At 49.5% G+C, this 22,756-nt stretch overlaps 1 protein-coding gene across 1 annotated transcript in view; it reads right to left on the bottom strand.

Annotated features, from left to right (window-relative positions):
• The window catches only part of LOC118698642 (vascular endothelial growth factor receptor kdr-like), a 129,718-nt gene that overhangs the window by 94,156 nt on the left and 12,806 nt on the right, over window positions 1-22,756 (bottom strand). Inside the window, exon 2 of the mRNA XM_036402101.2 lies at window positions 18-114. Within this exon, the coding sequence (XP_036257994.1) occupies window positions 18-114 (97 nt within the window). The remainder of the gene's footprint in view (window positions 1-17; window positions 115-22,756) is intronic.

Genomic DNA, 22,756 nt, shown 5'->3' with positions numbered 1-22,756 from the left:
TTTAGAGCAATCCTTACCAGCATTTTATTTTTAAGGTGTCTCCTGGTGAGATGACGATTTGGTCCTTGGAAATGCTCAGCCTTGGTTTTTGAAGAAGCTCTTCCTCAGCGAGACCTGACCCAAAAAAGGGAAGAAACCATCATTAGTTTAGACGGCTATTCAGTGGTGTCAAAGCAGCACAATGCACTCGAGACAAACTCTTTGTTTTGTAAATAGTTCCTAATTTGGGGGCCCGCACAGTGCTGCATTTATCCTTGGCCAGGAGATGCCCTCCGTTTTTTTTTGTTTCCTTTATTCCTCTCTTTCTTTTCTGACACCAAGCACCTGCATTTCTGCCAGTAGTGTTTTGAGCCAGCTTTATTACTGAATTATTGCAGAGTTAGGAGAACAGATCTGTGTCAAAAGGATTTTGCACACATATAAAAATGGAAGGAGTCAGGTCCTTGGGAAATAATTTGACGGGTGAGCTCATATGTTACATTTTAATTAATGGGAGAAGAGAAAACAATAGCTCTGTGATATTAAAGGCAAATTGGAAGACTGATGTTTCCCAAATGACCATTTCCAAATGACCATTCCCAAATCCTGCATCTGAGCTGAACCCCAGGCTCTGTGGGCACTCTGGTTGGGGTAATGCTCCCCAGGGAATCTGTGATTTTGTCAGGTCTCTGATGACCAGGGGCATTCATGACAGCAGTGACAAAGGTCTCTCTCATCATCTCCTGGCCCAGGAAATGTCTCCTGCCTGTGGAACTGTCCCCAAGGACAATCTGAGTGTTCATCTACAATGAGACAATGTTCAGAAAGTGAAACTGAGAAGAACCAGAAGTGGAGGTTGGCCAGGCTGGTTGCTTTGTCCAAATTCAAAGTAACATAATCAAGGAGAGGAGAAACCAGGCTCTGATAAGGATCTCCACTTCCAAAGCTCTGACATTAAAGCTGTGTTTTCTTTCCTCTCCTGCTCTTCAGATTTCTCTCTTCTCCTGTGCCTCGACCTCGATAAGGCAGAAATCCTCCCTGGGCTCCAGCACGGGCATTATTTGCAGCAGACAGGGAGATAACGGATCTGGCAGAAAGAGAAACACTAGGCTGTAACTTTTCAACTGCACGAAGCAGTGATTTTCCTCCCCCCACCTCTCTACTCTCATCTCTGAGCTGCTTGATTTCAGTAAATTGCTCTCTGCCTGGCATCAGTGTGGGCAGTGACTCGCTCCCACTTTGGAGTCTCTGGCTTCTTCCAGGAGCTCTTGCAGCTCCCATCAGGAACTCAGCAGATGCCAAGTAACCTCATGGCACCACAGAGTCCTTCAGAGGGGATCCTGCCCAGACACCACGGTGCTGGACTGCCCTTGGAGCCCCTGACCCTCCCTACAGACCCTGGCTGAGGCTTTGACCCAGTGCTGGCCACCAGACACAGATCCAGCCCAGTCCCCCTGCTCTGCCACTGCTGCTCCATCTCCAAGGTCCTTGGGGCCTGGCCAACCCCATCTCCCTCCAGTGGCTCTGTGGGACATTATTTAGCACCTCCAAACTGCCATTCCATGGCATGCTGGGCAAGCAGAGCAGCTGGGGGCTCCAGCCCTGCAGTTCCCATTTATTTGGGAAGCACTGCCATTCCTCAACACCCTCAGGATGGCACACACAGGGAGCAGCATCACATTGAGCTGAGAATCAACAGAAAAAGCCCCAAACTCTGCAGGAGGAGCCACTGCCAGGAAAGCCCATCCTTGCTCTTGGCTCCAAGACCCCTCTGGTTTCCAGGCAGAGCCAGTTCCCACTGGCAATGGGCTGAGCTTGGCACAGGTTCTTTCATGGTGCTGAGGCATTTCACAGCCCCCTCAGACTGACTGTGCTGAGCTTTGCAAAAATGCTCCAGGATATGGCCAACAGCTTCCAATTTGTCTGTCAAATGCCATGAATTTGCCAGCTGAGGGGGTTGGGCTCCCTGTAGCTCTCCCAGGATGCTGCTCCTCCCAGGATCTGCTCTGGGCTGTTGATGCTGTGACTTCAGCCAGGGCTTAGAAAATCCTGGGGTTTGAAACAAAATTATTATCTCTCCTCTTGTGCCTTCAGTTGTTCTTAGGGCTTAGGGGGGGCTCAGCTGGTGCCTCTGGATTGTAGCTCTCATGAGCAAGTGTGGCACTGTCAGAGGGTCTGGGGTCAGAGCCTGAGCTCTGCTCTGACTGCAGAGTCTTTGGGCTTTCACAACATTTGACACCATTCTTGCTAAGAGAAAGAAAAGTATTTTTCAATTATTCTGGTTTTGCTTCTGAGTTACTTCTTGCCCAAAGTTTATTTTGGCTTTGGGAGCTGAAGAACAGAATAAGCAAAGTGGAATTTCAGTGCTTTTCTACTCCACAGAGGACAGGAGGAGAATTCCTGTGCCACACACATCTGGTCTCTGCTGGCAGGTGACAGAGGGTTTATACAAACACAGCCTGTGCCCCTTCTGCCACACCACTGCTGAGTGGGCTGGGAAAAGAACATTTTGAGGGCAAAACAGAGAGAGTCATGGGGACAAGGTCAGGCTGTGCTAGGGCAGAACACCTAATGCCAAACTGGCAGAGTGAGACCTCAGAATATTCCTAACCTCCCCTGGCCCCTTTAGAGCTAGACTTGACTTTTAGGAGGCAAAGCTGGGGACAGCCCCAGGGTGTGTTGGATGAGGAGGAAGGATCTGCTCCACTTTCATATTTGCTGTCTGTGTTTGAGGAGATTCACGCCTTTATGAAGGTGTTAGGATGCTGCAAGGGAGAATCAAGCACGTTCCTGGCAGTGCAGCCCCTCTTTTCCACAGCCCTGCTACCCAGCCTTTGTCCCTAAAGCCAGGGCCCAGGGTGGTGTGGGAGAGCTGCTGGGCTGGGTCCTGCTGCAGCTGAAGTGCTCTGATTGCACTGCTCAAATTCCAATGCCCAGGCCTAAGAGAGCATTGTCCTCTCCTCCCTGTTAAATAATTTTGGTCCTGCTCTAGGGCCACAAGGGACATAAAATTAAAAGCAAGCCATGTGTCATTACTGTGTCATGACCATGGCAAAGCTCCTTGTGAGAGCCACAAGAAGAGTCCTGGGTGCCACAGCTGTCCCTGCCATCCCCTGTGGAGCTGACCCTGCTCTGGGTGTGCTCCTGGTGCACATCCTTCCCTAGATGCCCTGGCATGGTTTGGGATGAGGTGCTGGAGTGACAATCCTGCAGGTCTGGCAGAGGCTCTGCCTCCTGCAGAGCCACAAAGGGGTCTCAGCAGCACAAAGGGGTCTCAGCAGCACAAAGGGGTCTCAGCATCACAAAGGGGTCTCAGCAGCACAAAGGGGTCTCAGCGTCACAAAGGGGTCTCAGCAGCACATCCCCTGTGTGAGCCAGGGGGAAGGACAGGCTGCTCAGGGGAGGGACACCTCTGCTCAGGCTCCTCACTCCCTGCCCTGCCTTGGCTGTTGCCAGCACACATTGGCTCCAGCAAGACAAGAGCAGCACATCCAGCCTGGAGATGCCCCTGGAAAGAGCTCAGGTTGTCAGGACCCAGGACATCCCTCTGGCTGTCCTGAGCAGCCAAGACCCTGCCAGGGGTCTCAGAGCCCAAAATGCCTGTGGTTTTGATTATGACCCATAGAGCAAGTTACCAACCTTAGATGAAGATCAGCAAGCCATGACAAATTAAGTAGAATGATGGTAAATTTATCACAAGGTGAAAAAGTAGATTTTGGGGTTTTTAGAATGGGGGTTCAGGGGGCAAGATGGAGGGAACTGGGCCTGTTCAGCCTTTCTCCTTCTTCTTGGCCTCCATCTCCTGCTGTGATGGTGGCACTCACAGACTGGTTTAGAGTAGAAGCTCACTGTCTAACACAGGTGATGGGTATTGGGAAGTAATCGTAAACATTGTATAGGTAGTTTTTAATATAAAGACATAACCTTGCCCTGGGGGCAGGCAGAGTGCCTCTGACTGTCGTGCTGGATGGACCTCAGCAGGGCAGGAGAAAGAATTTTATAGATAAGACACAATAAACAACCTTGAGACCGAGAAATGAAGAGACCTGACTCCTTCTTCAAGCCCAGGCTGGGAAAAGAGACTTTCTAACTCTTCTCAGGGTCACTGTGAGCAGCAGAGACGCCAACACAGGTGAGGACAGAGCCTCTGCCCAGAGCCTCACTGCACCATTTCTGACTCTGGGAGTTCATTCCTGCCTCCAGTTCAGGCTTTAACATTCTGCTCTCGGCAGTGAAAACCGCAAACACAGCACAACCACAAATCCTCGGGAGCCAAATGTGAAAGGTTGACTGATACATTATCCAGGGGAGAAAAATATATTGAAAACTTCTTTTCCTGGGATAATCTGATTTTGCAGCACGGCCAACATTAAACATGGGAGGCTCCCCAGGCAGAGGGTAATGGGTGACCTCCCTCACCTCTCTGTCAGATGGTTTCCAACTCCATCTCACTTGGCACAGGGAGATCCCTCCCACGCACAGCCTGATGCTCCATACTGGGCCCAGCAGTGAGTGTGGATAAAAAGTATTTTTAGTCTCTGTTTTTAATTGTAACAGCCTTCCTCCAGGCACCTCTGGGCACTGCAGCTCTCCCTGGCAGAGCCCTCACAGATGGTTGTGAGCCTGGCTGTGCCTGGGTGTGGCTCAGTGACAGCTCAGGCAATGTGATCCCTGATTAAGGATCTGGGGATCCCTTCTGGCCACAGGGAGAGCTGGGGGAGCAGAGCCCAAGAGCCTCTGCTTCAGGGGAAATCACTGCTGGGCAGAACAGAGAGGGCTGTGCTGGCAGCAAAACGAGGCAGGTTAGAGCAGGGATGGCATGAGGGTCTGGGCACACAAACAGCTTTGTGCACATGGGTGAGGTCCGTGGACTATTCCCGTGTGTAAAGTCACTCCTGTGCAGAGAGCTGGGCCCAGGGCACCTCAGGGCCCCTTGGAAGGGACTGGAAGTCAGAGTTTGGAGCTGATTTGAGTCAGGGAAGGAGGGTGATAGTACAGGAAAAGATGAAGGGTTTAAAACTTCACTGACAAATGATTATCCTCAAAAGACACATGGAGAATTGAGAGAGCAAATAACCTGACCCAAAGCAGCCCCCTGAGCACAGGAAATGGGAGAGAGGCACTAAAACCACATTAGGTCTAGAGGGGAAGTCTTCCCCAAGCAGTTCTGACCCACACATTCCCCACCTGCAGCCCATCATGGGGGCCTTTGCCCTCTGCATTGACTCAGCATTTAAAATCTGTTTTGTCATTGCTGAGGATGCTCCTGTGAGCTGTGCTTGCCTGGAAAGAAAAGGCAGCAACCACAAGCCCCGAGCCTGGAGCAGAAGCTGCAGGAAGCCTCTGGAACACTTGGGGCTGTCCACACACCACACCCTGCCCTGGAGACAGGGAGAGGTGAGCACCAGTGACCGGGGGGTGCAGAGGCAGAGGAAATCCTGGGCAAGGCAGAGCCTCCAAAGAGCTCAGTCCCTGCTGCAGGAATGACTGCCAGGATAGGACAATGCTCTCCCCTCTGAGCTGCCAGGGCCCCTCATCACCAGCACAGCGTGAGCACACCTGGAAATGAGCAGGTGCCCCTTTCAAAGGGCATTTTCATGCTTCTATCCCCAAGGAAATCTATTTTTGCTGGAATTGGAGAGCTCAGGGATTCACTGACAAGCCATGTGTCCTTAAACCAATGGCCTGTAATCATCTTAGGATTTATTTCAAGGTTACCCCCATGAAAAGAGAAGGCACCACAGCACTGCCAGCATTATTGGATCACAAGCCTTGCAATATTTGGTGTTTTTATTAAGTCTTCAGCTCCTGGAATCAGCTTTCACTTGTTACACTCAAGTGGTTTTCTATTATTTTTAAAGGTTTAAAAAGACAGTAGCAAATAACTAAAGAGACTCATCTCCACCCCTCTTTTTGTTGTGAATTTGGACATAGGATTTTTGATTCTCCTCGACTTTAATGAAATGTTTTGTGCTCTCTATGCACAATGCAAGATCTTCTAAATGAAATATTATTGCTGCCATTGACTTTCCCAGCAGAGGGGAAGGGAGGCTCTTGTGGGGAAGGTCTTGGCTGTAAGTCAGCGAAAAAAATCCCAATTTTTGTCTTTTCTGCTGGCTGCTGAGTTCTGTATCGAGGCACTGATGGGAACTGAGTCAATGCAGAGGGCAAAGGCCCCCATGATGAGCTGCAGGTGGGGAATGTGTGGGTCAGAACTGCTTGGGGAAGACTTCCCCTCTAGACCTAATGTGGTTTTAGTGCCTCTCTCCCATTTCCTGTGCTCAGGGGGCTGCTTTGGGTCAGGTTATTTGCTCTCTCAATTCTCCATGTGTCTTTTGAGGATAATCATTTGTCAGTGAAGTTTTAAACCCTTCATCTTTTCCTGTGCATCTCCACTGTGCTAAACCACTTTTCCTAGAGGAGGAGGAGGTGAGAAGGGGTTCAGCCTCTCACCACCTCTGGCCAGGACTCTCTCCCTTGCCTGCTATTCCAGCTGAACTACTTATAAGGAAAACGGTTCATCAGCTTTTAAAGATTTTCTATTTCCTTTGTTTGTTTGAGGGGAATGGTTACTAGAAGCCTCTCTTCCTGTGGTTTTCCATGTCAAAATAACCAGGAATCCCCCAGGGTGGCTCTGCTGTGGGTGGGCACAGAGCTGAGAACCTCCAGGCCAGAGCCAAAGCTTCCCTTCCTACAGAAGCTGAAGAAGTTCATCCAAAATTAAATTAACAATCACAAACTCATCAGGAGACATGGCAAAGGTTCCTTCAGGATATTCAAATGCAAGTGTTAACCCAAAAGTACCTCTTGCAAAGCAACAGGATTCCTGTTTCCATTGATTTTCCCAGCCAGGGAAGCAGGATTTGCTCAGCTGAGTCACAAGAGAGGGGAGCAGTTCCCAGCCATTCCTCTGTGCCTGCTGCAAATGGAAGTTGTGTGTGGCTCAGCCAGAGGCAGCAGTTGGGGTGTAAATGATCCAAAGTGACAACAACGAAAAATTAAAGCATTCGTCTGGAGCGGGGAGACGTCAACAACAGCACAGTAAAAACAACTGCTAAGTGGAGAAAGTGTTTGGAGATAAGATAAGGCTTTGGCCCAGCTTTTGGGATTTGTTCCTACAAGGCTTTTCCTCAGCCACAGATGCATCAGCATTTCCTGCTGAGGTGGCACAGGGTCACCCTGGTTTCCTCCTGCAATCAGCAAGGCCACCTGATTGCTCTGGGTGCTGACACACAAACCCTGTGACCTTTCCTTGGCTTTTCTGCAACCCAAACATCACCTCTGGGGCTCACCTGCACCTGCTGCAAGGCAGCCCCTGGAGTTACCATGCCATGGCCTTTCCTGGCTGTCTGTGATCTGGATCGCTGGATCAGCTGCAGATTTATGGGAAGAGGTCACAGAAAGCAGCTCCAGGTCAAAATTGTTTGGTCTTGGGCAGTGGCAGCTCATTAATCAGGGCCATTGTTTTCCCTCTGACACCACAGAGAGTCCCAAGGAGTGCCAGGGATGTCACCAGCCCCTGCTGCTGGTGAGCTGGGGACTGAGGGGACATGTCCTCACTTTAGGACTGGCTGATAAGCCAGGAACTCAGATCTACATGGAAAATAAACATGAAATCTGGGAAAGGAGGTGGCAACATCTGCAATCATCTGCCAGGCACTCAAGCACAATTTGAAGTATTTAGGAAATGTGGTAATCTCATGTTGATGGAAAAAAGGCTGGGAATGTTGTTATTTCTTGATCCAAATTATGGCAATTCCTCTGGGAAAGAGAAGACCTGGCACATCTCCATGATTAGGAAATATGCAGACCCAGTGGGAACAAGATGCACAAAAAAGGAGCCCTAAAGACTCTAGGGGGAAACAAAAAAAAATCCAAAAATGTGAGGTATGAAGCTGTCTTTGCCTCTCCCCCCAGCATGGTCTCCTGAGAAAAGCTGGAGGGCTGCAGATCAGTGTTTCCAATGATTCCCAGACAGGATTACTTCATCAGCGCTCCAGACATAGCTTTCCTTCCTCCTCTGGCCATCTCCAGGACAGGGCACATTCCTCAGGCAAAGCTGGGAGTCAGGAGGAGCGAGGGCACCCAGGGGGCTGTGGGATGGCCCCTCCTGGGGAGCAGCCCTGGCCAGAGCTGGGGACTGGCTCTGCGCTGCCTTGGGGTCACCCCGTGCTCCCCCTGCCCACCCCAGCCCTGCACCTCCTCCCAGGGGACTCAGGGAGCACTTCCTGCACTCCAGAGCTCTTCCAGCATTTCTCTGGAAGTGAACGCAGCCAGGATTTCTTCCCTTTCTCCAGAGCACTGGGTAGGAAAACAGGAAGGTGGAGGGCTTGCTCAGAAGGGGGAGTGGAGGGACAGCACCAACTTCTGCTCCCTGTGACAGGGACAGCACCCAGGGAAGGGCTGGAGCTGTGCCAGGGCAGGTTTAGGTTGGAGATCAGGAAAGTTCTTCCCCAGAAGGTGCTGGGCACTGCCCAGGGAAGGGGCACAGCCCCGAGGCTGCCAGAGCTCCAGGAGAGTTTGGTCAGTCCGGGTGGGATTGTTGGGGGGTCTGTGGCTCAAACTGGATGATCCTTGTGGGCCCCTTCCATCCCAGGATATTCTGTGATCTATCTCTGCCTCCTCTGGGCTCCTTCCAGGCTTCTCTGTGTCCCTGTGCCAACTCAGATTTGTCCCCCCAGGTGAGGTCCTGGTGGTTTATGTGAGTATGGATGGAGAGAGCTGGAGGTTTTATGGTTTTTATGGTTTTATGGTTTTATGGTTTTTATGGTTTTATGGTTTTTATGGTTATGGTTTTTATGGCTTGTCAGCCCAGCTGTTCCTCACAGCTACAGACACCAGACCTGGGCCAAGCTGTGGTTCCAGCTTGTCCAAACCCTGCACTGAGCTGCCTTTAATCTAATCAGAACCCCTCTCTGCAGGCAATTTGTATGTGGGGAGTAGTTACTGTGCATGCTAAGGAAGGAACACTTTAAAACACTTCTAGTTTAATAACTTTGTTATTTTGAGGAGTATCATCAGATCTGCTCACTTAGCAAAGGTGACAGGTGAGGCTGAGGAGTCATCAGCTGTAATTCATGGGCTTCATGTGTGCAGCACTAAACACTGTGCTCACTCACATCAATGGGATCGGATTTGGCACCTCTCGAAATTTCTCTCCAACTTATTTGTTTTGTACAGCTGCAAATAATGAAAGCAATTGTTGGGCTGACTCAGTTCCAAGAACTATTCCCCAACCTACTCATGTACACAGAGAGGATCAGTCACTCTTGAAATCCATCCTGAGATGAGCCAGCTCCTCCCATGCAAAAACAAGCAGTAAATCTCTATTGATTCACCAGTGATTTCCCTCCTGGTCCTACCCAGCTTCACTCTTTACACTGGACTTTTTAGCTTGGAATAAAGGGCTTGCCTACACCTTGGTAAGATGCCTACACTCCAGGGGGGATGTTTTGTTGAGGAGAGTAGACTTCTTTAAAGTTAGAGCAGTAGTAGAGAAGTTTTCAACAGGTTTTCTATACACTTTTATACCTTCTTCATAATTTCGTTTTGAAGTGACAAGAAATCAGATTTAAAAAAACCACCAACCCTTTCTGTTCTGTGTGGCTGTAATAAGTTAATAATAATTTTTTCCTTGTTAATCACACCACTGCCCAGGTATTGGCAGACTGGAAATGTCTGTGGTGCTTCCTTTACTGTGGTGGCACTTCCCAAAGAAGGGACAAGGTGCACCAGGAGTGATGAACTGCAGGTGGGACACAGAGAGATTTGAGGCAGGTTTTATCTCTCTGTAGATAAGAAACTGCCTTATTTCAGTGTTCAGGGGCAATGCAATAACCCAGGCAGGCATCAGCTCCTAACTGAGCCCGGCTGCCAGCAGAGGTCAGGATTGAAACTGGCACCAGAAAATGTTAAGGAGGGATTTCCCTGAGGTTTCCATGCAGGCAGCTGTCAGTGGGGAACTGAAATTTTTGCCAGAGTTCAATGCAACAGTTGGTTTCCCACGTGTGGAAATTCTGCCCTGGCTGTAGAGAGCTGACTCAGTCCCTGACATCTTCAATCAGGACACAACTTCCAACAGTAATTTAAGGCATTCAGACTCGGTTTAGAACCACAGCTTTGGGGCTTGAAAAGTAACACTCCTATAAATTCACAGCAAATAGATGCAAATGAACTTTTCTCGGGTTAAAGAGGTTGGTAAATGAAGTTTCACTGGGCCACAGCACACAAATTAAAGCACTGCCCAGCATGAACTCCAAATGAAGTCCCACTTGAGTGCTAACTTTGAACTTCACCTGGCCTGGCTATTTCAGTTCTTAGGACATTCATTTCCAGAGCAATTTTCCATGTAACATGAGGCAATAGCAGCAAGTGAAACAGTATTTCCAAATACCCAGTCAACTAAATCATTATCCTGTGTGTCAGCTTCTCCTTTGATAATAAAATACGATGGTAATTCATCGTAAGACCAAGGCTTTGGGAAACTGTAACATGGACCCCCTGGAGAGGCATTAAAATGGCCAGAGAAGAAGAGAGAGAAGTTACAAAATCCCTGACACCGTGGTTCAGCAAATGTGTGTTTCTTTGAAAGCATTTTTTGGTCTTTTTTGCCAGCACTCAGCCTCTGCCTGGATGTATCAGATGAGAAGGATGCTCACTCATCCTCCTCCACCATCTTCAGACTAAATCTGTGACTCCCAAATTTTCTTCTTGTTCCATCATGAGAATGTTGGAAACCCTGTAACTACCTGTACCTTATCCTCAAACCCTGGACAGAATGAGCTTTATAAGATCTGGAAAAATAAAATTTAAGCCCAACAGATGGGAATCATCAGGAATGGCTTATAAGTGGGCCTGTAGGTCCTGCAATAATAAAACTGTTGGAAATTGGAGTGGTTATTAGGAGAGGCAGGAATCATGGCAGGTCTGATACCAAGGGCAATCATTTTTCTGCTTCTGTTGGCAAGAGTCTGGGGAGAGGAAAGAAAACCTTCCCAAGGCTGTTCCATCAGCCTGTGTAATTCACCTCCCAAAGGAAGCAGAGGTGCCAGCCCTATCTTTAGGAGTATTTAGAATTAGAAGAGATAAAGTGCTGGGAGATGTCCTTCAGAAAACATTTGCTGGTGCTCCACAAGCAATCTCTGAGAGCTCCAGCTGCCACATTTGGGAATTCTCTGCTCTCCTGCTGAGTGGCCAAGGAGGCAGGTACAGGACCCTTCCCTTTCCAAACTTCTTTGGTGATCCCTCAAAGGCAGAGTGGATATCTCAGCTTTGGTCTCTGAAGCGTCCCCAGAGCAGACCTCAGAGAGGACTGGGGATGTTTTCCAAGAAAGGCAAGAGCTGACAGAGGAATTTGGGTGAAGTTTTGCTGAATGACGAGAGGGTGGATTGCAAAGCAACCTCTGACTGTGCTCCAGGGCTAAATCCAACTTGCCATCAAGGAGCATGACTGCCCAGGGAACACCAAACAATTATGGGAAAGCTGCTCAGAGAGATCCCAGCTTTCCTCAGGCCACATTCCCCGAGGTTTCCTGCTTGGAGCCTTGCTGGTGTGAGTCCAGCACTGATCTCTGCTCCCTGGAGATGCTGCTGTGTCCCATAGGCAGCACCACACTAACCCTGGTGGAACATGGGCAATCCCCATTCTCAGGCCTTTATTCCTGCTCTCCCTCTTTTCCCTCATCCCAAGCCCTCTTTTCTAAGAAAAAAATGAGCCTGCATGGAAAGGCTTCTTTGTAAAGAACATCTGTGTCCTCCTGTGTGATGAATCACTGACCTGCAGAAGGAGCAGGCCAGGGGAAGGCCACGAGAGGGATGGAGCTGAAATCAGAGCAGGGAAGGTGGATGGGCAGGGTGAAGCAGAACAAAAGCCCACCCCTGTTAGCATTGTTGGACCATTTCTCCTTGAGCTATAAATCCAGAAGCAAATGAGCCAGAGCCTCCTGAGGTCAAGTCAATTGATGTGCCACACTAAACAGAGATGGATTTGAGCAAATACAGGGGTTGGACGTGTCAGGAACATGTGAATGCTCAGTGTCAGTAAAAGCTGCTCGGTGGGTAATTACTTTGTTTTCTTAGTTTCTAAGCTCTACCCATTAAGAAGCAATGGGCTGAAGCTGACTTTGGACTTGACGCCAGAATCTGTTTTCGATCAGCTCCGTGTTCCACTTCTGTCTGCTTTGTGTGCCTGTCTCAGGAGGTTTTCCCTTTTTTTCTGGTTTGTTTTGAAGGATAGCAGGTTGCTATTTTGGGAGACAAGATAAAAGCTGTTTGCTGAGATGGGGAGAGGGAACCTAACCATCTCCTTAAAACCAAGCCCAGTTTCAGTTACATTTCCACAGCCCCGGGCGAGGTTTTGTTGTCCTGTGCCTGCAGCCTCCCTGGCCAGCTGGGCCTAACTAGGTCTGGTTTCCTCACTGGTTTGCATTAAGCTGGAAAGTACCAATTGGGCCCAGGGAACTGGCTGCAAATCATTTGGTGAAATCCTTCTTAATGACAAACTCCATCAGGCCGAGGAGCAGGGCTTCAATCACTTCCTCAGCCTCCACCGCACTCTTACCCTGATGTGACCCCAGCTTCTCCCCTGTTTGTGAGGCTTCTCCACAGCTGTGACATAATGTTTTTGATGGCAGGCTTTGGAGGAATTCTGCTCGTGGCAAAGGAGGAATCTGCTTCGAATTAGCACTGCACATATTTATCAAGTCTGCAGAGCATGGCTGCCTGTTGACAAAAATCCCTTCTCCTGTCCCCCGCAGGTTCCCACATGAGCTCACTTGACTCACAAAGGTTTGGAGCTAAAGCAGTTTTTGGTACCTGGGAGCAGCCCAGAGAAGGGGCAGCAGGTGGGTGATAGTCCAGGTGTGATGCCCAGAGCCAGGCTGTGTATTTAGTGCCAGATCCTGCCTTTTGGGTGGATTTGGGATTGCCCAGACACTTCCAGGACTCCTCTGCCGTGCCTGGAGCCATTCCCTCTCTAACAGGTTGGTTGAGTTGCAGCACATCAGTTCCTCATCTGGAAAAACTGTGGCTCAGGGAGGGGGGTTGCACAGTGACCTGGAAACAGCAGATTTGCTTTGTGGGATCCTGATTTTAAAGGTGCTTCACTGCAGCTGCTTCCAAGAAAAGCAAACATTGCCAGGTACCGGGAGCAGCTCGGGGTCACATTAAAGCCACCTACGCCACTCGGCCAAAGCTGGGCAGGAAATTCTTCTCTCTTCATGTCTAAATATTTAAGGCCTATTTATTTATTTTAATTCCTCTTGTGCATAGGGATAAAAACACAAATCCTTCAAAGGTTTTTCTTATTATGGAAAGCAGCAACAGAAAAAGACTCGTCTAAAAATAGCCGGATATTTAGGGCAGCCCCCGGTAGTGGGAGACAGATCCAGGGCCCAGATTCCACCAAGGAACGTGGTGTCCCCAGCATCCTACACTTCCATCCCAACAACAAGGTCATGGCATCGTTGGGATGGGAGCAGAAACACCATCCTGGCTGGAAAAGCTTTCCTGGAAAACTGCTTCTAATCCAGCCACTTTTCCATGTGAGATTTTGCCACAGCGTAATTTCCTAATTAAAAGGGTTTTTTTTTCTTTTTTTTCTTATGAAACTCCAGACTGGTTCTGTTTTTAATACTGATTTCAGAGCAGAAACAACCATGCCACTGTTTGCTTTTCCTAAAAATCTCACCTCTTCATCCCAAAAGTTTCTTGCAGTTCCTATAGACAGACAAAATTCACAGCTGCCCTTTGAACAGTAAAATTCATTTGGATGCTGGGTAGTTAACAAAATCAACAAATATGACTCTAAAAGTAATTAAATGAGGAGAGTTTGGAGCTCTGTCCTGCCTGTCTCTTGCAGAGGATCCAACACCCTGATAAGGAATACAGAACTATATGGAAATGACTAAGAAAAAAGAGAATGATGAAAGTTCAGTGAGCACTGAATGAAAGCAAAATGAAAACTGGATGTCACCAAGAAAGAAAAATGTCACCATTTGAATTCAGGAGGAGAAAAGCACCAAGGTGAGAGATGAAAGAATTATGCAAATCCATGCAGGCAATTAAATTAAAAAGGTTCCTTCCATCCTGATTCTACACATACAGCCTTGATTTGCTGCACTCAGAATTCAGAGAACTAATCCCAGAAATAAAATCCAGATCTGAGACCCTGCAGAATAAACAAACAGCTTATCAAGCTAGAGCCAGCCTTTGCTGGGGTTCCTCTTTCAGAGTTCTGCTCCCTCTTGTCTTGATTAATCACTATAACTTTTGGTGCTGCACATGAATTTTGGCCTGGCAGAGGTGAACTGTGGCTCTCAGGGGTTTCTGCATGTGCTGAAGGAAACCAACAGGTTCCTGGTGCCCTTGCTGAGCACAGGGGTGTTTGTGAGGTGTGGCAGGGCAGGAGGGGGAAGATCACCCTGCAGGCAGATAGAATTGCTAGAAAAGCACATAAAAATGGGTTTGAATTTTCCCTGGATGTGCCAGGAGGTTCCAGAGGTGCCTGGATCTGCATGGCCAGGCCAAGCCAAGCCCAGCCACTGGCACAGCCAACAACAAGCAACACTTGGAGCCACAGGAACAACTCTTGGGTTCCAGCTGGAAAGGGAGGCTCAGCATTTTGTTGCACTCAAGCTATCAAAATGTTTATATCAATTGAAAACAGGCTCTTGGGGGAGAGTGAAAAAACAGGGATGAATTTTCAGGCTGAAACCTCAGCTGCCAAATTGTAAAACCCTTGGCTGGAAGGTCTCTGGGTAGAAAGGACTGCACAGCATTAACTGCATAGCAGTGGTTCAAACAGGAGCCATCAGAATAAAGAGAGCCTTGAGGAAAATTGTGAGGCACTTCTTCTGGGCTCTAGAGCAAGGTCAAAGCATGGAAGCAGCTTTGGGAGGAGAAAAACACTGCTGGAGAGTAAAAAGAGCTGTGGATCAAGCCCCAGTCCTGCAAAGCTTGTCCACAGGAGCTGCTGTGCTGCCATGAACATCTGTGCAGAGGGAAGAGCCCTCTGAGGTCAGGCAGAGCAGCAGGAAGAGATCCTGGCATGGGGCAAAGGCTCTGAAATTGAGGGACGTTTCCCCCACAATGGCACTGAAATGAAGGGAAGTTTCCCTCATGGTGGCACTGAAATGAAGGGAAGTTTCCCTTGCAATGGTATTGAAATTAAGAAAAGTTTCCCTTGCAATGGCACTGAAATTAAGGGACAGTTTGCTCCATGGTGGCACTGAAATTAAAGGATGTTTCTCTAACAATGGCAATGAAGCTAAAGAACAGTTTCTCCTGTGATGAAGCAGAAACTCTCCCCTGCTCACATCACCACGGGAGGAAGGACGGCCGATCACTTTTTGTATTCTTAATTCAGTTGAGCTATTTTAAAACTATGAGTCCATAACCTCAGTATTGGACCTGTTAAGTTTCTTATAAATCTTTCTAAAAACGGTTCTGTTTGTTCATTTTTCAGTGTTGTTTGGCCTTTGGCCATGAAAATACAGTTTATCTGGTGAGATTTCATGGATTGTACCAGGAGATCAGAAAAGCAGGAATTCATAGTGATCCTGAGGTGTGAGTGCCCCACAGCCTGTGAGGCCAATATTTGGGTGCAATTCCAGCCTGGTTCCCATCATTTCACTCCTGAGCAAGGACAGATTTTCCCCTGCCCTCCCCAAACTCCCACAGCAGTGACAACCCTGAGTTAACAATGCTGAGCATGACCTGTTTACTGTTTGGAAATGAGTAATTCTCTGCATGATTCATCTCTCTCTGTCTTTGTTGTTCCTCAGAGCAGCCATAGAGGAATTTTAGCTGTGGTATTTGATTCCTGCAGCCAACAGGGCAACTTTCTCTTTTCCCCGGTTTCCAGAAGAATGTGGCTGGTTGGTAAGGAGGCACAGAGAAAGAAGGAAAATTTGGCATTTTTCCTTGGAATTCTCCAGTTCTGAGCTTGATCAGAGGCCTCCTTGTGCTCTGTAGGGACTCCAACGCCCTTGACACACTCTCTCAAGCCAGTGAGATGCAGGGGGGGCAGAACACAGCCACGATTTCAACCTCTCCAGCCCCGCCCTGGGGTTTTATTCACCAGTGGAAACAGATCCTCAACTGCATCTTGAGCTGGAAGCAGCAGTGTGACCTCACTGACATGCCCATTTTCCAGGTGGGATTCTCCACTCTGATCCTGTGCCTCCCTGTAGTGACACGAGGTCCCATTGTAGATGAAAGGGAAAATAATTCAGATATCTACACTCAAGCAGAAGGCAGTGCAAAGCTCATGTAGGAACCTGGCCTTTGCAAACTCCTGCAAAATGCTAATTTCTCTGTTCCACTGCTGATCCCCTAAATGAATGTTTATTGTTGAAGACCTGAATGCTGAGGATTTGGAGAGCTGTAATGTGCAAATCTTTCCCTTTCTCATTAAGCCTGGCTGTAGCTGGGAGGTTTGGGATCTGCAGGCTCTGCTGACCCTCCAGGGCAGCCACAGGAATAGGGAGGAAAGGAAATCCAAATATAAAATCAACTCAATGTTCTTGTCTCCCTCTCCATAGGAGTTATGTTCCTCTCCCTCTGTCTTCACCCAATTCAGGGCACTTTGGTGAGCCCTCCATGCAAAGGATTAATCCAAAGTTGAATGGTTTTTGATTTAAAATGAGAAGAGGATAAAATCTGCAGCTCCAGCTCTTCTGTTTGCTTGCAAAAATGCTGACCCCACTGCTGGGCATGACTCAGCACAGGGCAGAAAGGAGCCTTCAGTTACAGAGCCCTCGTCCAGGTTCCAAATCCCAGTGAGGCTCCTGGAGGAGCTCACAGCTGTGGGATCCTGCCCTCACTGCCCTCTCTGATCCCATTCCAGCCTGGAATGGACACTCAGAGTCCCACAGCGTGCAGAGGGAGCTTTCAGAGAAGGCAGGAAGGGTCCAGAGTCATCCCAAAGCAAACCCATTTCCCACAGATTCCACCTGTCCCGCACAGATCCAGGGAGAGCACCCAAGGTGCTGAGATTTGGGGCCACCCCTTGGAGTTAAATCTACTTGCTGTGCCATGAGCTGTTCTTCCCAAAGCAGAGCCCAGCTGGCAGCACCTCAAACCCCTGGGAAGTTTTTGGGGGCAAAGCTTGGAGCAGGTGGATCCCCCCAGCCATTCCCAGGCATTCATTGTGCACATGCACCCAGCCCCTCTTTCTTCTCCTCAAGTGCTTTCATCTCTCCTGGTTTGAAAGAAACCAGGGCTGGCCCCACCCTGCTGTACAACTGCAGGGCTATTTACCACTTGCAGAGGAAATCCCATGTCACAACCCCTCGGAGCACAAGGAATAATGTCCGGAATTCCTTTATCTGTGACCAGGCCTGCCTCACAGGCTCTTTCCTGTCACTTAAGTGTACACAAAGATATTCTTTTCTTTTGTCAAGGCAAAGGGCCCAGATTTTAATGATGGTTTATTAAAAAAGAAAAGGCTTTGGCAAGACTCAAGAACAAACGTTCTCTGACTTTGGGACCTTTTGTTCTTCAAGGTGAAAAGTGACTATAAAGAATAAGGAAAATTGAGTCACTGGTCCTTGCCCTCCATAGTAAATTTGACCTCCACTGTTTTTACAGTGCCTAAAATTGGTGTCCTGGGCTAATCAGGGAAGTTAAAGGGATAAGCTCTCTCCAGGGCTGCTCTGCAGGATGGTATTTTCTGCAGTGATCAAAATGACCCTTTGAGCACTGCAGATTTGCACCCTCAGCTCCAAGGTCCTGTCCACACCTTCATGCCAAACTCTGCCTGGCTGAAGGATGTGCCTGTGCTTTTATCAGAGGGATGGAGAGAGAGGCACTGCTGGACACAGTCCTGGGGGCAGGGCTCCTTCCTGAGAGGATGGGGAGGAGTGGGATGCAGCATGTGCTGGAATGTCTCCCTGCTCATGGATCCAGCATTCCCTGCTCATGGATCCATCATTCCCTGCTCATGGATCCAGCATTCCCTGTACATGGATCCAGCCCTTCCCTGCACATGGATCCAGCCCTTCCCTGCTCATGGATCCAGCCCTTCCCTGCTCATGGATCCAGCATTCCCTGCACATGGATCCAGCCCTTCCCTGCTCATGGATCCAGCATTCCCTGCACATGGATCCAGCCCTTCCCTGCTCATGGATCCAGCCCTTCCCTGCTCATGGATCCAGCATTCCCTGCTCATGGATCCAGCATTCCCTGCACATGGATCCATCATTCCCTGCTAATGGATCCAGCATTCCCTGCTCATGGATCCAGCCATTCCCTGTACATGGATCCATCATTCCCTGCTCATGGATCCAGCATTCCCTGCTCATGGATCCAGCCATTCCCTGCTCATGGATCCAGCATTCCCTGCACATGGATCCAGCCCTTCCCTGCTCATGGATCCAGCCCTTCCCTGCACATGGATCCAGCCCTTCCCTGCTCATGGATCCAGCATTCCCTGCACATGGATCCAGCCCTTCCCTGCTCATGGATCCAGCATTCCCTGCACATGGATCCAGCCCTTCCCTGCTCATGGATCCAGCCCTTCCCTGCTCATGGATCCAGCCCTTCCCTGCTCATGGATCCAGCATTCCCTGCTCATGGATCCAGCATTCCCTGCACATGGATCCATCATTCCCTGCTAATGGATCCAGCATTCCCTGCTCATGGATCCAGCCATTCCCTGTACATGGATCCAGCATTCCCTGCTCATGGATCCAGCATTCCCTGCTCATGGATCCAGCCATTCCCTGCTCATGGATCCAGCATTCCCTGCACATGGATCCAGCATTCCCTGCACATGGATCCAGCATTCCCTGCTCATGGATCCAGCCCTTCCCTGCTCATGGATCCAGCATTCCCTGCTCATGGATCCAGCCCTTCCCTGCATATGGATCCAGCATTCCCTGCTCATGGATCCAGCATTCCCTGCACATGGATCCATCATTCCCTGCACCTGCCAGGCTCACACTTGGGAAGAGGATCAGAGACTCCCAGGAATGGCTGAGCCATCCTCCCAGAGCCCCTCTGTGCTGGCAGGACCAGCTGGAATCCTTCAGGGATACCTGCCAGCATCCCAGGCACTGCTGGGGCCATTCCCTCCTGCCACAGAACAGTGCAGGGACCACCAGCTCCAGGCCAGAGGGGAGGGAAGTCTCCAGCAGGAAACCCCTGGGAGCAAGGAAGTCACAGCAGAAATATTGGCACCAGCATTCTGAGGGAGGAGGGGGGAGCAGGCAGGGAGGAATCTTTCCAGGAAAAGAACATTTGCATCAGATACTTCCAGAAATAAAATATCAGAGAAATGTTCTGAATACTGGCAGCTCTGCCCTGCTTTGCCCCAGCACTCTTTCCATCACTCTTTTAAATCCTTCTCTAGAAAGTGGTGATCCTTCAGTCTGGAGCCCCTGATGCACAAAGGAGTGCAAGTGCCAACAGGGACCACAGAGCAGCCCCAGGTGATCCCTGGCACCCTCCTGGCACTCTGGTGATGGCAGGAAGCTGCAGCCTTGTTGCAGGACAAATAACTCAGCAGCTGGAGTCTGCTGGCTCTTTATTGCTATTCCTGCAGCACACAGGCAGTGCCAGATGTGCTGTCCCTGACTCATGTGCATTGTGTTTGATGTCTCCCACCAGAACCAGCCTTGGGCTGCATCCAGACTGGTTTTAGCAGAGATAAATATTTGGGTGAGTCTGTGCCTGGCAGGAACCTGTCCCTCCCTCAGCATCCTTCCCAGCTGAAGAGCAGGCAGCAGCTCAGAGCAGGCACAGATGTTTTCACAGAATCACAGAATTTCTAGGTTGGAAGAGACCTCTAGGATCATCGAGTCCAAGCCATGTTCTAACACCTCAACTAGATCATGGCACCAAGTCCACCTCCAGTCTTTTTGTAAACACATCGAGGGATGGTGACTCCACCACCTCCCTGGGTAGATGATTCCAGTATTTGACCACTCTTTCTGTGAAAAACTTCCTCCTTAATTCTAGCCTGTATCTCCCTTGGCACAGCTTGAGACTGTGTCCTCTTGTTCTGTCTGTTGTTGCCCGGAGAAAGAGACCTGACCCAGCTCAGCACAGCCACCCTTCAGGACGCTGAAGAGAGTGATAAGGTCACCTCTGAGTCTCCTTTTCTCCAGGCTGAACAACCCCAGCTCCCTCAGTCGTTCTTCACACTGCTTGTGTTCCCAGCCCCTCAGCAGCCTCGTTGCTCTCCTCTGGACACACTCAAGCCTCTCAACGTCCCTCCTAAACTGAGGGGCCCAGAACTGGGCACAGCACTCAAGGTGTGGCCTCACCAGTGCTGAGTACAGGAGGAGCAGCCTGTGCTCTCACTGAGCTGCTGCCACTGAAACAAAGCTCCCAAGGAGGGCGATTTTGGCAGGAGGGACCTTGCAGGGGCTGGGAGCTGAGTGTTCACCCAGGGATGTGTCTGTGTGCTGGAGCACAGCAGGAATTACAGCTGCTCTTACCTGCACCAGGCAGGCACAGCAAACACCTCCCACCCTGCCTGCAGGGCACAAATCCACTGCTCCCGGGCCTCCTGCAGGGCTGCATGCTGGGGAATACCCTGCACTGGGAGGCCTGGCAGCTGTAAGCCTTGACTTGCCTTTGCCCTCTGCATTAGGGGCACAAAGTGTGTGTGGAGCAGAAAGGACCCATGGTCAGGCAGGGTCTGGAGAGGCTGGATCCCTGGGCTCTCCTTGCTTCTGGACAAGCTCACTCATTTCTTTCTCCACTTGCTGAGTGACCCACACTCCCTGAACAGACCCACAGGCCCCTGGCTTGGCTGCAGGGTGTCCTGAGCAGAGGACACCTGTCTCTGTGCTCTGCTGGGATTTCCCAGTCCCACCTGGGCCAGGTGGATTGGGATTTCTGCCAGGGGGGAGGATGGGCTGGCTCAGACATCCAATCCACCTGTGAGAACCCAATTCATGCAAATCAAGGTGAATTAGTCCCTTCCATTTCCCTGCTCTGTCACTTTGCACTTGGTGGCAGTGATTTAAGGCCACTTTACTCAGAACTGGAGGTTTTTTCCCCCCAGCTTTATTTGCCTGACCTTGGTGTTCCAGTCTGCTGCAATGAGGAGATGAAGCCATGTGTGACAAACCATCCAGGCTGATGTTTGCTGGGATGGGTCACAGATTTTCCTGGGATTCCAGCAGGGACAATGCCAGAGCTGTCCCAGAAGGACACACCCCTCCTGTGCAGACATTTCTCTGCAAATTGCCATAAATTCTGTGTTTTGGAGAGCTGGGGCTGCTGTGCCACACAAGGAGTTCTCAGTGTCACCAGCCCTGTGGCTCTGACAGCACAATCCTGATTTTGGGTGCACATTCCACAGGGAGCTCACAACCTGACAGTGCTGAGATCACTCCTAAAGGCAGGCAAGCACCACAAACTCAGCCCCAAATCCCCAAACTTGGGGCAGGGGGGTCAGAAACACCTCCCTGTTTTGTATCCTGCCTGATATCTGCTTTTGAACCAGGTCACAAGAGATTGTTATTCCCAGCAGAGTGGGGCTGTGTTGAAATGTGGAATTTTTCAGGAATTTTTCATTAACATTGGCTCTGGCAGATAAAATACTGGCCATGCCAAAGACAACATGCTTGGGAATTTGCTGCTCCTGAGCACAAAGATATTGTCCCTCAGCACTGCAGCCCACCCAGCACATGGATTGCCCCAGTGACAAAGAGAATAACAGCCATGGAAGCTGATAATGCCCAGGAATTTTGCTTTTCCTGTGTATTTCCATTTGCATTAAAAGACCAGGGTGCCATATTCTAGTGAACACTCGTGTCTGGTGCTCCCTTTTCAGTGAGAGGATTTGCTTGGTAGGAGATGAAGCAGTTGCAATTCTATCAATGGATGCACAGGGGACTCTGCATTAATTTGATCATTTTCACGTGAAAAGAGAAAAGAGACAGAATCTTGGTCATGCATAAGCAAAGCTGAAGGGGTGCTGAGGGTTCAGAAGCTTTGCTGGGCTGGTTTCACGGACTTTGCTACAGGATGGGTGAGGAGTTCTGACAATCATTGTGGATAACCCCATCCACCCCTGGCCTGCCCCTAATCCCAGCCTGACCCTCCTCAGTCCCAGCTCCAGCACTGACCCCTCCTGGCCTCCCTTTGTCCTGTCCTCCCAAGGGTTTTTCAGACCAACTGGACACAGAAATGTGTTCCTAAAGTAAATACCTAAAGTTCTGCTGCCTGGGAAAAACAAAACACATCCAAGGAGGAACAATGTCTCTTGTTTTCTTTCTTCCCACCCTTCCTCATGACAAAACATTAACAAATATTGATATAAGCACTAAAACTTTGATACTGAGCTTTGAGAGGATCTGTAAATGGGTGTCTTGTTTGTATCTGTGTGTTATTTATCTTTTGTTTTCTGCGTGGCTGTGCCCATCCTCTGAGGGTGCAAATCCAAAAGGCTGGGCCCAAAAATGAGCTGGGGCTGAAGGTACTCAAGGCTTGGCTGTAGGTTTGGGTCGGTGCAGCTTTTGTAGGGAGACATCCATGGCTGAGAAAGGACAGTGCCAAAATGGAAATAATAATAGTAACAATAACAGTAATAACAACAACAACAGACTGCAAGGGGCAAGGAGGAGCTCAGGCTGGGTTTTGAGCCCTGGCTGGATCCTGCTCAACTGAAATTTTCTGCTTCTCCTCAAAAGTGTGCAGATTCCAGAGCAAGGGAGCTCCTAGAAGGGGGATTTCTCCTTTGGATTCTCAATAACGCCAATAACCCAATATTCCCTTGAGCAGTGTGATGCCTGTAATCACCTTCTTTCTACTGCTGGAAGCA

This window comes from Molothrus ater, chromosome 14 (assembly GCF_012460135.2).
Source record: "Molothrus ater isolate BHLD 08-10-18 breed brown headed cowbird chromosome 14, BPBGC_Mater_1.1, whole genome shotgun sequence".
Taxonomy (NCBI): Eukaryota; Metazoa; Chordata; class Aves; order Passeriformes; family Icteridae; genus Molothrus; species Molothrus ater.
Note: the sequence above shows the minus strand (reverse complement) of the source record. Positions and strands in the feature narration are given on the sequence as shown.